We start from the raw sequence: 14,201 nt of genomic DNA, 5'->3' as shown, positions 1-14,201 counted from the left end.
CTCAAGGAAAGCAGTTTCCCTTTCTTCTTTGAGTTTCCTAAACGAACATAAACATTTTGGAAATTTATGTCACTGAAAGTGGTTCTTTGGCCAATTGTGTCTGTGCTGGGGGTAGACTTTGAAAGAGACTGCACATATTCTTTCCTGCCAGGCATTAGTTTATCTAGCCAACTGGGGCAGACAGGTCCCAGGGGATAGTGACCAAGGAGACTAAACACAATCCTGGTCAGAGGATGAGTGTAAGTGATCATTCTGAATCAGAAAACACTTTGCGAAAAGATGATAAAACTGCCGCTGACCACTTGTGAGTTGAATTCTGGAACCACTTTATATGACATATAGATTTACAAAGGTTGGATGTTTATGAACCATTGGGCACTTTATCTTTATCCTTAATTGCTGTAGAGGTAGATTTGGTATTTGTTTAGTTTTACTGTCTTTGTGAATTAACTTAGAAGTTGAATTACTAAAGAATTCTAAGCATCCAAAGGCTAAAACAAGATGTTCAATTGGGAAAATATATGTTTTAATAAAGATAAAAGAAATTACCATTAACTTAGTGAGATTTTGCTGAGGTATAATGTGTAATGACATTTGGCTGTCCTTTTTAATTGAACAATTTATTAAACATTAAATAATAGCTACAAGTAACACATATTTAAAATGAGTATCACATGGCAGGAACAAATAAAAAATTAATTTGAAAAATGCGATTATTCTTTAAGGCATTAAAGTACACAGCAAGAAAAATCTTAAGGTACTTAATCCTTTAAGCACATTATGGGATAGAAGCACTATCAGCAATTTTACTCTATGAATTCAGAACATGGTCCTTTTAAATTTATTTCTCCCAAATTTTAATGGAGACTACCACTTCCATTAAAATATCAGAAAGAAATCTGGTACAAATATTTGCATGGTATTTGTTTACAGTTCTTTCCACTCATGTTCTTTCCACTCATGTTCTTTCCACAGTATTAATATTAGCTCATAACTCAATTTTCATTCAGGTAAAACATGGGGAGTCTTGAAAAGTTAGTAAGTTTTGGCACATTGGAGCTCGCAGTTTATTTAAGGTGTCAGTGGATTTTAGTGGAAGTACACACCAGGATTTATTAAGAAATCATTAATTTTCTGAGATGTAATATCCAGTTCATTTGTGTTAGCATATTTAAGCAGGTTAAAGCTCTTCACAAAGTAATGTCGAAGGTATCTTTGTAGTACACATTTCTGAAGTTTCTTTACCAACCGCAGAAAGCTTTTCTGGAAATTTTTCCAATCTTTAGAGCGTGGATATTTCTCACAGGTCCAAAACAGAAGTGTCTGGAAAAGGGAAAGTAAGCACTTAGCAATTCATTAATGCAGTTATATTGCTGTGCAGAACTAATGAATGAGATTTCATCATGTTGAACATGGATTGCTGATTTTGTATTCAACCTATTGAAGAACCAATGCTATCTTCAACTATTATCTCCATCAGTTGGCAAAAGTATATTAGGTACAGCTTCTGGCAACACTAGTGAGATTTTTTAATTTGCTTATGCACAGGGATCTGAGAGTCCTGAGGTCTGGGTTTTCCCTGACTGTGGAACTTAACAGCATGGGACTTTTGCTCCCCTTTTGGTCCAGTCCGCAGCCTGCAATTAGGACTGGGGGTAGGGTAGTGGAGGAGTCGACAGAGGGCATAAAAACCTCCAATGGGAGGTTCAATCCACAACACTGGAGATGGGTTAATCACATTCACTCACCCACTTTAAAACTTCAGTGTTTATTACTGACTGCCCTACTAAAAGATAGGCTACAATTATGGACTACGTGATCCAATTATTTCATCAATTATTATTTTTCAAGACAGAAAAAAAGTAACATTATCCACCTCATATTGTAACAAACATATTGTAGCTTAGCTCAAATATTCTTTGTCAATCAACATAAAGTTAAATCTCACCTTTATTGTACTAAAATTTCCCAGGATGCTTCACAGGGACACTACCAAACAACATTTGACCCTGAGCCACATAAGGAGATACTAAGATGGATGACCAAAAGCGTGCTCAAAGAAAGAGATAAGTTCTGATGAGTGCCTTAGAAGAGAGAAATAGGGAGAGGTGGAAATTTAGAATTGAAGATCTTCTGGCTTTGACAGCTGAAGGCACAATGACTAGTGGTGAAGTGATTAAGATAGGACGATGACCAAGAAGCTAGAAGTAATTCCATGTTGACATCTCAGAGGGTTGTAGAGATATGGTAATTCTAAATTGAAGCTTAACTCACAACCAATATAGATCAATGAGCACAGGAGTGATGACTTAAGCATGTACTGTTTATATATTTTGCAGTCATGGCACTATGTTTTTCTCCAATGGTATGAAGAAACTGGATGAAGATTAAAAGGCAATTTGAAATAAATACAGAGTTAATAATTGAATCCTTAGTGTTTGATCCTGATTCAGGCGTGATTAAAGATCTGAGGAAACTATCTCATTATGTGATGGCTTTACCATATATTTTTAGCAGTGATTCCAACATTTGCAACTTATCAATAATTAATCTGGAAGCCATAACGCAACCTCCCGTGCTTTATAAATCCATGTATCATAAAGCAAAGACTGTGAGAATGTTATAACAATACAATACTAATATTATAAGCAATCTGCCTTGTAAACCATAGCATATTTCTTACCTGTAGGTGATAGGATGTAATGACTGGTTTATTTCCAGGACACCAATAATCTTCTTTCAGCTTTCTGATGACCTGTAAACACTTCAGGCGGCAGCCTCCATCTTCATCCATATCCTCTAATAGTTCTCGTTCGGCACGTGTGAATGAAAGCTGCCAGTGGTAATTTGATCTTGCCAATAAATTAAATCCAAAGGACTACCAAGATAGAAAGCATTGGCGAGTGAAAAGAGCAGATCTCTAATACGCTTGCTAAATAGACTTTAACATTCAAGAATTAGGATTTTAACTTCCCTCCCTTGTTATATTTACTGCAGGAAACAAAAATCTGGTTCACTATTTTTGAATAAATGTAGGAAAAGGAACAATTGCAGAGGTATTCGACTGCAATTTGGTTCCATGGTCCTGATCCCAATGAATTCTAAGTCAGGAATGCAGGAGTCCAGCAGTGGCTTCCTGGAAGCAGCCACCATATCCAATTAAAGCCAGTGGTTAGCTTCCCAACAGAAGACCCTCCTAGAGTTGAGAGATCAGCAGCCCCATCATCAGAAGTAGGAGCTGCCAAGAAAGCGGAGTGAATTTGAGGGCACCGTCAGGTTAAATATACTTTGAAGACTTCCTAAACATTTATTATAAAAAAAGGCCATATCTGCCAGACCATCATAGTGGCGGTGGAGGGGGTGGGGGGTTGTCCTGCTAAAAGATGACTTATGGTTAAGCTGTAGCCTTGTTGCCATTTAAAGGCAGGTTCTGAAACACCATTGTCGTTACTCCATGGGTACTTTCATCCCAAGTTTCAGCTCAAAATTTGTTACATTTCTCCGAACACAAAGACTGTCATAGATCACAACCTCTCACATAATTCATATGTTTTGAAGTATTTCTGAAAAAGGATGTTTTGAAATATATTCTTTTACCAATTGAAAAGGGGTGGCTTATTACGGTTCAATTAATGCAGCTGAAAACAGATCTATTACAAAAAGGACAAGTAACCTAATTTTAAATGATTGAAAAGAAAGGTAAAGTTGCCATCGTCCTGCTTTCGCATTAGAGGCAGAGATGGCTGGTGGTGAGTGTAATCTGAGGGTCACTGTGCTTCAGGTAAGAGGTAAGGTGTGAAGGCACAATCTTCATGGTAACCTCAGCTGAAGGTGACAAAGTCCACCCCAGTCCAATACCGTCACCTCCAAATCATGACTATCATCAGCTGAATTGGGAATTGAACCCATGCTGTTCGTGTCACTTTGCATTGCAAATAAGTCATTCAGCCAACTGAGCTAACCGACTTTTTTTTTAGAAAATTAAAAGGACATTTAAAAGGACAGAGTGAACAGTTTTTAAATAAACTTGAAATAAACATGCACTTTAAACCTTTAAAACGTTTGCATTACTGTAATAGTGCCAAAACAATTGTATAACATTTTATCTCCTCAGAGTTCTGCAAATTAATGCAATTAGTAGAAACTCCCAATGGTGACTTATTATCCAGGATTGGGGGGGGGGGGGGGGGTGGTGGTCAGTTTTATAGTCAAAGCTAGCTTCTATTGCAATATTTTCCAAATCAACACAAATCATTGAAACTTCTTTTTATTGAGCATCATTTGAGCTTAAAAGTTTGTGACTTTTGCAGGGATTCTACCACTGACAGGCAAATTGCACCAAAATAAAGAATCAACTTAATTAAGTAGAAACCCCACCATGTTGCATTCATTGAAATTAATTATACAATCAATTTCTTAATGCACGATGTGGAACAAAACATTTGGTTCACAAGTAAAGGATTCACCAGGAAAAGCACTACTTAACCTGCGAGATTCCCATCATTCTTCAATTTAACAAATCCTCCATGAACCAATGTCCAACAACATGAGCTATTTCTACGTAAACAAAGACAGGGTTAAGGAATGGACCAAAGTAGAAGCAAGAACCTAAATCAATGCATACAACAGACAAACGCAGCCTTGTTAACCCTGTGAAAACCCCCTTCCCAATATCTGGGGCCTAAAGTCATTGGGAAAATTGGGAGAACACACAGTCTTATCAAACAACATCCTGATACTGTTGATAAGGTATGATTCCATACGTGTGACCTGATAATGCAAAGGCTATGGGCCCCAACAACATTCTAACAATCGGTCTGAAGACTTCTGCTCCAGAACATTGCTGCTTCCCTAGCCAAGCTGTTCCCGTATAGTTACAGCATTTGCATCTACCTAAGAATATGTAAAATTGCCTAGGTGTGAACCGCAAAAAGAAGGACAGATCCAACTGAACCAATTACTGCCTCATTAATCTATTCTCACTCATCAGTAAAGTGATGGAAAGTGTTTCCAACAGTGCTATCAAGTAGCACCTGCTCGGCAATAACTTGCCCCCAGTTTGGGTTCTGCCAGGGCCACTCAGCTCCTAATCCCATTGCAGCCTCGGTTCAAACATAAATAAAAGAGCTGAATTCCAGAGGTGAGGTGAGAGTGACTGCACTGGACACCAAGTGTGGCATCAAGGAATCTTTGCATAAAAAGAATAAATGAGAATCAAGGGGAAACCTCTTCCTGGTTGGAATCATATATCTAGTGCAAAGGAAGATGGTTGTGGTTGCTGGAGGTCAGTCATCTCAGCTCCATGATATATCTGCATGAGTTCCTCTGGGTAGTGTTGTAGGCCCAAATATCTTCAACTGCTTCAAAGATCTTCCCTCCATTGTAAGATCAGAAGTGAAGACGATAGACAGAATGCCAATAATCAACATGAACTGCGAAAATCTTGATATTGACTGTTGTAGAAAAGCTGAGAAATATCAACCAATGAATCAATTCTTTCTTCCTCAATTTAACAGTGAGGTAACCCAGTCAGAGAGGGAGTTCTGGATCCAATTATTAGTAACTACCTATTTGTGATCCATACGATAAAAGTGAAGGATCTAGAATTCAATAACTGTAAGTATCATTAGAATAAAAATACTAATGACAATAAAAGCATGTTATTTTAGTTGTTACTTTAATTTGCATTTGGATCATGAAATCCAAACATCTTTGCAGTTCTTTAAATGGTCCGTAGCAAAGATTTCTACAGATTTCCTTTGACAACCTCTAGTGGAAATAGGCTACAACTGTAGGAATCTGCTCATTTATTTTACTTTTTTTTCATAAACTTCTTTGAAGAATGAACTACAATTCAACATTAAAAGTTTTGACAAGTCAAAATTTGGTATGAATTACAATGGATTGAATCATAGAATCAAAAATTACAGAACAGCCCCTTCATCCCATCGAGTTTGTCATGCCAAAAATATACTCCTACCTACACTAGGCCCATGGCCTTGGATGTTATGAAGAGTTCTTCCAAGTGCTTTTAAAGGTAGTGAGGTTTCCTGCCTCAACTACCCTCCTAGGCAGGGCATTCCTTTTTCTGGTTGAAAAGGTTTTTCCTTTCACCCCCTCTAAAGTTCCGACTTTTCACTCTAAAATTATACACCCTTTTCATTGACCCTTCAGCTAAGGAGAACAGCAGCTTTCTATTTACCCTGTCTATGGCCCTCATTATTTTATATACTTCTATCAGGTCTCCCCTCAACTTTCTCTGCTCCAAATCATTCAACCTGAGCCTATCTAGCCTCTCTTCACAGCTAAAATGCTTCATCTCAGGCATCATCCTGTTGAATCTCCTCTGCACCCCTTCAGTGTAACACATTCTTCCTATAGTGCGGGACAGAACTGCACACAGTACTCCAACTGTGGCCTAACCAAAGTTCTGTACAGCTCTAACATGACCTCCCTATTCTTATAATCAACATTACCATTGAAAGACAAGCATCTTGTATGCCTTAACTGCCCTATTAACCTGTCCAGTCACCTCCAGGGATCAGTGGAGAAGCAACCCACAATCCCTCTGTATCTCTGAACTTCTTGGCACCTTCCTCTAATGAGTACTTCTGTGTCTTGTTACTTCTTCCAAAGTGTATCACCTCATATTTATCAGGACTAAGTTCCAGTGTGTTACTGATCTGTCCATCTATCCAATCTGTTTATATCGTCCTGTAACCTTACACCTTCCACCTCACTGTGAACCACCAGTCTTTGTGTCATCTGTAAATTTACTTATCAATCCCTTCACATTCTCATCTACTTCATTTATGAATATCACAGACAATAAGGGACTCAGCACTAATCCCTATGGTATGCCATGACACACCAGGCTCCAGTCACGCAAACAGCCTTAAACCATCACCCTCTGTCTCCTGTCACAAGGCCAATTTTGAATGGCTTGTTCCTAATGTTACAGCTCCATCAGACACTATTTGGAAGAAATATGTGGCTGAAACTAGGACCGTATGGGAGGGTGGAATGCCTAAAACCTGTGTGCGTAAGTTAGAATAATAGATACAATGACTGTGGGATGAATTTTCACTTTTACAGCTGGCGAGTGAGTTTCATGGTGTCCAGTCCTTCATACTCTGGGACACATTTCCACTTTTTCCTGTATTAATTAGGCACTCAAGCTGTTCGGCATGTTGCTGAAGACATTCACCCAGGACTTTGCAGTAGCTCTGTCACTGTTCATGAAGTACAGCCTGCAGTATTGAATACACTCAAGGGCTCACACCCACCTCATGTTCACAACTTAGTGACCCTTCCTGCACTCTGTGCTTCCTACTCACTCAGTGGAGACACTGCTCCAGCTGTCCAGCACACACATGACCACTAAATGCTCTGGCATCCACTTCCAACATTCTCAGTCCTTCTTTTTGTCTCATTACAAGTAAATCTGGCCCACCCCTTGAACTGATGTCTTCACAGCATCCTGCCTGACCTAGCTCCTATCCTTGATCTGCTTGCACTTGACCTGCGGGACTCACTGCAACCAACCTCCATTCCCCCAGTGGTGTCATATCTCATGTCTGACACTGACAGTAATCCCTGACAGACCATAGTCCTGCTCCACCTGACTGAGGACCCTTCCTCTTTGACTTTTACACATTGCCATTTGCTTGTGCTGTTCACCAGACAAGTTTCTTGAATGTGCAGCACTCAGATGTTCATTTAGCATGGTGTCAAACAACGACGTATCCAGCCCGTCTGACTAATAAATTGACTTCTGTGTCCCCATTGGCACAAGCTTTCTGCTCCTCCATCACTAAAAAGCAATCTAAATCAAAGGCAGCCTGTAACACAGCGCTAAAGTCATTGTGTGTTAAGAAAGTAACAAGAAGTAGACAGGAGCTGGCAGCTTCTAAGGAAGTGCTAGTGTGAGCGAGAGCTAAGAAATCAAACTAGGAAAATGAGATCTGTGTGTCCTTGTCAGTGCAAATGCATCCTGTGCAGAAGCATGTGATGCGTGGCTGTCCTAGTATGTAAACAGGCCTGGCAGTATCATTCATGTCATAGTTGTCCGTCAACTCCAAATTCAAGTGTTGAAAGCCAGATGTTGTACCAGAGTTGGTCACCAGAGCATGTAAACAAGTTTGTAATGTAGTCAGACTGGTGATTTTCCAATATGGAGTCATGGGGATGAAGGGTTGAGGAGGATGCTGATCAAAGAGCAAGCAGGGATATTGTTCAGAAGAACCTGATGCACGATGGCTGCAGTTGCCAGGTATCCACACTCTGCTTTACCTGTTGCAAATTTGCCTGATTAGTTATCCAGTAGATGAGAGGGGAATTGGAAGTGGGATTATACACAGGGCATTTTGGGGCTTTAATGAGATGCAAATGCATGAGGTTAGTTGGCACTAAAGGCTAAGATTCAGAAGTTGCCATCTAAGGGGAAAAATGGGAAATTATTCTCAAAGTTGAAAATCTGATTTCCTCAGTTTCAACCAATGTTGTCACAGTACTCACTGTTACTCCTCCCACATGCCAGAGAGGAAAATTGCACAGAAAGCTAGCACTTAAATTCGTACTGACTGTGATTTGCTTTTTAGTTTGTGTTGAGACTAAATTTATGTTAAATTTACAAAAGGGAAGTCTTGTTTGGCAATTTATTCATTCAGAGGTCATTCGGTAAATTTGGTTTGTTTGGTTAATGGGCATTGTAATATTACTTATTGACCCACATGCAAGAGGCAAGAGAGGGACACTAAAACTTTTCATCAAGAATTCAAGCAAAACTACCAAAAAGTGGTTAGAATGGAGACATTGATATCATAGAGTTGAGGCACTAATACAAAGGAAAGGTGAACACTGACAGAGTCTATTATAAAGAATGTAGTAGCAGAGTATTTAGAAATACATTACATAATTAAGAACAGTCAGCATGGCTTCATACATGAAAATTTACTATAATTTTCTGAAAAGGTAACAAGCAGGATTGATACGTGGGAATCAGTAGATGTAATATATTTAGATTTTCAGAAGGTGCTTGTTAAGATATCACACATTAGGCTGCCTAATAAGATAAAAGCCCATGGTGTTGGTAGTAGTATATTAGTGGGGTTAGTCAGCTCAGTAGCCTGGACAGCTGGTTTGTGATGGAGAGTGAAACCAGTAGTATGGGTTCAATTTTCTCACCAGCTGAGGTTACCACAAGGCATTCAACCTCTCCCTTTGCTTGGGCGGTGGTGGCCCTCAGGTGAAATCACCATCAGTTATCTCTCTTTAATGGGAGAGTAGTCCTCTGGGACTACAGTGATTTTACCATTACTATGCTATCATAAATAGATGATTTGCTAACTAATAGATGGCAGAGAGTTGACATATGAGAGGCATTTGCAGGATGGTGACCTGCAGCAAATGGAATGCCATAGGGATCAGTGTTGGGGCCACAATTATTTACAATATATGTTATTGACTTGGATGAGGAAAGTGAATGTACTATTGCCATGTTTATGGATGATTCAAAAATAGTTGGGAAGGCAAGTGTTGAAGATGACACAGAGTCTGCAGAGTGATATAGACAGTTTAAGTGAGTGGACAAAAACTTAGCAGATGGAAGTTATGCACCTTGACAGGAATAATAGAGGAGCTGGATGTTATTTAAATGAGTATGGATGTAGAAAGCTACAGAAGAGGGGCTTGGGAATGCTTCTCCATGAATCACAAAAATCTAACATCCAACTTGAGCACATAACGGGGAACACAAATGGAGTGTTGGTCTCCATTTATCTAAACAAGCAGTGCAGAGAAGGTTCACTAAGCTGATACCAGGTATGGCAAGACTGTCTTCTAAGAAGAGGTTGAGTAAGATGGGCCTATACTTATTGGAATAAAGAACATTGAGAGGCTTATTGAAACATACAAGATTCATGGGGAATTGACAAGGTAGAAATGGAAAGATGGAACAGTCCTTGTGGAATAGTCTAGGACCTGAGCGAGTAATTGGAGGATTAGGGTCAGACATCTATGACAGAAATGAAGTGGAATTTCTTTTCTGAACAGAGGGCTGTTGAGGCAGTGCTGGTAAGTACATTCAAGGCTGAGATGGATTTTTAATCAGTAAGGGGATCAAGAGTTATGGGGAAAAGGCAGGAAAGTAGAGTTGAGAATCATCAGATCAGCCATAATCCCGTTGAATGACACAGCTGACTTGCTGGGCTGAATGGACTATTTCTGCTCCTATGTCCTATGAAGAAGTACATAAGGGAGGAAAGAATAAAAGGATATGTTGAAGTACAATGGGAAGTAGGTTGTGAGCAGCGACACTAATATATATCCACGGTTAATCTGATTCCAAAAAGCAGTAGTGTATTAAATAGTGTCAAAAGGAACATAAGATGCCGAAGTGATACTGATAAATTAAGTAAGTGAAAAAACCGGAGACATGCAGAATTAAATGGAAACATGTGTGAAACCATCCAGCTTAGAGGAGGAAAAGTATCATTCTGAATATCATATAAATGTGGAAAAAAAGAAACACTGAGATCCAAGGAAATTAAGGGCCTGTGACCACAGACGCCTAAAAGTCAATAGTCAGGTACAATTTTTCACCAATGTAGCTCAGTGAATATTAATCTTAATGGCTAGAGAGCTGGAATAAAAAGTGAGAGTGCAGACAGAAACAATGTTTGATGTAACCACGCAAAGCCCCGATAAAACCTCATATCTGGAATACTATATACCAGCCTCAGAAAGGATGCTATAATACAGAAAGAATGCCAGTGTGTTACCAGGGCTCTAAGGGTTTATTTGTTTATGAGAAGTAATTATGTAAACTAGGCTTGATACTTGCCAGAACAAAGGAGGCTAATGGGTGACTCAATCAAGGTACTTTTAAATGGAATTGATGAAGTAAATGGAGAGAACTTCTTCCACTGATATGAAAGTCCTGGACAAGGGGACACATACTCAAGGTAAGAGCCAGGCCACCCAGAAGTTAGGACACAATTCCTCATGCAAAAGGTGGTAGAAGTGTTGAACTGTCTCCCATTAAAAAAAAAGTAGATGCTAGTTCGACTAATAATTCTTAATTTAAGACTGAAAGGCTTTTACTAGGTAAAGATATTAAAGTGTATAGAAACAACATGGATCAATGACTTTAAGGTTCAGTTTCTCCAATTGAATGGTAGCATAGGTTCAAGGGACTGAATGGCTTACAACTGCTCTTATGTTAAGGTGAATATTCTGCTTCTGTGCTGTCCTTTAGTTGAGGGAATGATTCATTCCAATGAGATCAAAAGAAAAATTGAATAATGAGCCAAAATTTGTTATCAAACACCAAAAAGACAAATGTGTGTCGGAATCATGCAGCAATTTAAGGTGAGGAACAGATGCACTTGTAAGTTGTTTCCAGAGTGCTTTGTGAAAATGTTGTTTCATTGTTTGACTCACTACTTAAACACATTGAATGTCATTAGCTTAGTGTATTTGCATATGTATGGTATGAACTAAAAATGTCATTTTATAATTTTTGACTTGTTTTCTCTCTCTTAAGTCAACCTTCCTCTCACCGTACCTGACCTGGCCTTTTTACCTTCCTTAAAATCAACCTGTTCAGATGCATTCTCACACACCATGAAGCAGGTGGGTTGTGATCCCAGGCCTATTGCCTCAGAGATAGCAACACTAGCACAACAGAGCATCTTTGACCTGCTACTGAACTCACCCAATATACTTGACATTTTATTCTCAATCCTTGTATTGTTAATATCACAATCTCCAACTCTAACTGGCTAAGGAGTTACTGGTTGTCTTATTTGCTTGGATTCTCAAAACTTGTTTTCTTTTTGCTGGATATATTGGACTTGCAGCAATCTTATGAGCATACACTTGTTGAGCTGGAAATGTGCAAGAGATAGTGTGCAACTGCAAAATTTGAGTTGTGATTGTGTACTAAAACAAGCTCTTGACTTTTGTAAAAAAAAGACTAGCAACAAAAAATAAACCTGTTTCACAGATATGATGCTTTGCATTTAAGTACATCATCAATATTGTCTTGGGTTCACTGGGGTCAATCATTCCCTTAAATGGTCTGACCACTTTTTCTTTACGGGATTGATTCACACTGCATTATAACAGGCTGTATATCAGTAGGAGCAAGAAGAATGGAACAATGGAACTCCCCTGTGACAAATTTTTCATGTACATTGCTTCAAGCTTGCAAAAATGAACCAAACCAACACTTGTGACTAAAATTTACCTAAGACCTGTTGGCTTTGAGCTGTCTGCTGTTCCCCAGATAGTGACCAGTGATAAACACATTGAGTAGCTCACCAGGGGCCCAGGTGTGCACATAGCAAGTACCAATTAAAGCATTCCTGCATCAGTCACAGGACAGGTCATCTTCTGCAGGTGCTAGAATTAGCTTCTGAGTCAGAAGAAGTGTGAACAAGAGAGCAGAACACAACTGATTAATGAAGGGGGTAAAAAGGACGAGGTAATCTTTCCATAACAAGTCCTCAAAATAAACACTGAAGGAAACAGGGACAGGTTACTGTCCTAAGAGACTTGAATATAATGTTAGGAAAAGCTCAATGGCTTCAATGTAGTGTCCAAGGTTAGCAATGGTAAAAATCAGAATTACAGGGATGGGGTGTAATTCTCTTTGGAGGGTTGGTATAGACTCAATGGGCCAAATAGCCTCTTTCTGAACTTTAGGGATTCTATGATGATCTGTTCAAATAACCATCTGTTGATGTTGGTTTGCTCGCTGAGTTTTGTCACTGTATTACATAACATCTTCAGTGAGTCTCCGAATGAAGCACTGGTAGTGTAGCCCGTTTTCTATTTCTATGTTTGTGTTTCCTTGAATTGTTGATGTCATTTTATGTGGTGACATAATTTCCTCTGGTGATGTAATGGCTGACACTGTAGGAGCACTGGATGTTTGTGGTTGGGCAATACAGACACTCATTAACTGTATGTAGACTTGGATATACTTTGTAGCTAAGCAGTCATTCTCTGGTTTCTCATGGTGGCCAATCGATGGTAGGAACTGCAAATTGACATAGGCTGTAAACACAGTGGTCACTGCCAGAAATACACCAATATGATGTTGTGTACAGTCATGAACCAGCTACACATGGAGGACATGGAACCCTATGCAATTGTGAAACTTCTCCCCACTGAAATGTGGAGCCCTCTGCAACAGGGGTTCAATTGATGGTTTCCTAGGTCATTGGGAGTACTCGGATTCTGGCCAAGATTCCAACCCCCTCCTCTTCCCTCACACAAAAGTTGCTTTTCCTGTTATCCAGACACCTACACATGTCCGCTACCTATGATTCAATGAAGCGAACAGAAATACTTGTTTCCAGCCACAAAGGATTCACTAATGTATCGATTGCTTCCTCCTCCAGCCCCTGCAAAAAGGGTCTCCTCTCTGCTGCCTTTCTGTCAGGCTGAAAGAGGTAGCAGAGTCAATTCCACACTGCACACCAGCGTCGTGTTTTCTGCTTTAAGTCCTTCCAGAACTACACCACTCCCTCAAGCCTGAAAAACTCCTATCATTTAATCAATGTACAGTACTCTGTATTTTAACTAACCTGCAATAGGTAAAGAAAATTAAGAACATATCACTTGAGAGATAAATAGTGCTCCATTAAAATAGTGCTCGTAGGGATTGGGCTCCCTTATACAAATGTTCAGCTGTGCACGTTTGAGAGCGAGCATTAAATTAGAGATCCAAACTGGCAGATGTCAGAACCTGTGCACTCTTCTTGTTGTTTTGGAGCAACCCTTTCCAGCCAGTGACAACCATGGGACAGACCCAAAGTTGTCAAAAGTGGGCCCTTGCTATTTTTGTTGTCTCCCCTAGCTCAATGGAGAATTTTGCAAGTTTGGCATTTAAAAAGTACCAAATATTAAGCTTCGGTGGTTCTAGTGAACAATTAAACAGAACCATAACTCTGACTGGAATTCCTTATTTTTAATCAATATAGCTTGTGACTATTCAAAAATAATCAACAAGTTACGCTATTTCCCCTTTGCACTCCTGAGAGACATCTTGGGACATTTTACATTTAAAGGGACTAATGTAAATTATTGTTCTGGTTGCAGCTAATTTCCTCGTCCCCATCTTGCGTTCCATCCTTTTCACAGCTCTTTGCTGTCTGACATATTTCTCCTTCTTCACAGCACTTGGCCTTTCA

General features: G+C 39.4%; 1 protein-coding gene across 5 annotated transcripts in view; it reads right to left on the bottom strand.

The window, feature by feature from the left end:
• Positions 1–576: 576 nt before the first annotated feature.
• mab21l3 (mab-21-like 3) overlaps positions 577–14,201 on the bottom strand; it is a 62,824-nt gene continuing 49,199 nt past the window's right edge. For all 5 annotated transcript variants that reach the window (XM_072585206.1, XM_072585205.1, XM_072585208.1 and 2 more), the window contains 2 exons: positions 2,684–2,878; positions 577–1,323 (listed from right to left, as the gene is read on the bottom strand). In XM_072585206.1, the coding sequence (XP_072441307.1) occupies positions 1,090–1,323; positions 2,684–2,878 (429 nt within the window). In that variant the 3' untranslated portion in view covers positions 577–1,089. The remainder of the gene's footprint in view (positions 1,324–2,683; positions 2,879–14,201) is intronic.

The sequence above is a fragment of the Chiloscyllium punctatum genome, chromosome 15 (assembly GCF_047496795.1).
Source record: "Chiloscyllium punctatum isolate Juve2018m chromosome 15, sChiPun1.3, whole genome shotgun sequence".
In the NCBI taxonomy this organism is placed as follows: Eukaryota; Metazoa; Chordata; class Chondrichthyes; order Orectolobiformes; family Hemiscylliidae; genus Chiloscyllium; species Chiloscyllium punctatum.
The sequence above is the reverse complement of the archived record's forward strand: the minus strand, read 5'-3'. Positions and strand labels throughout refer to the sequence as shown.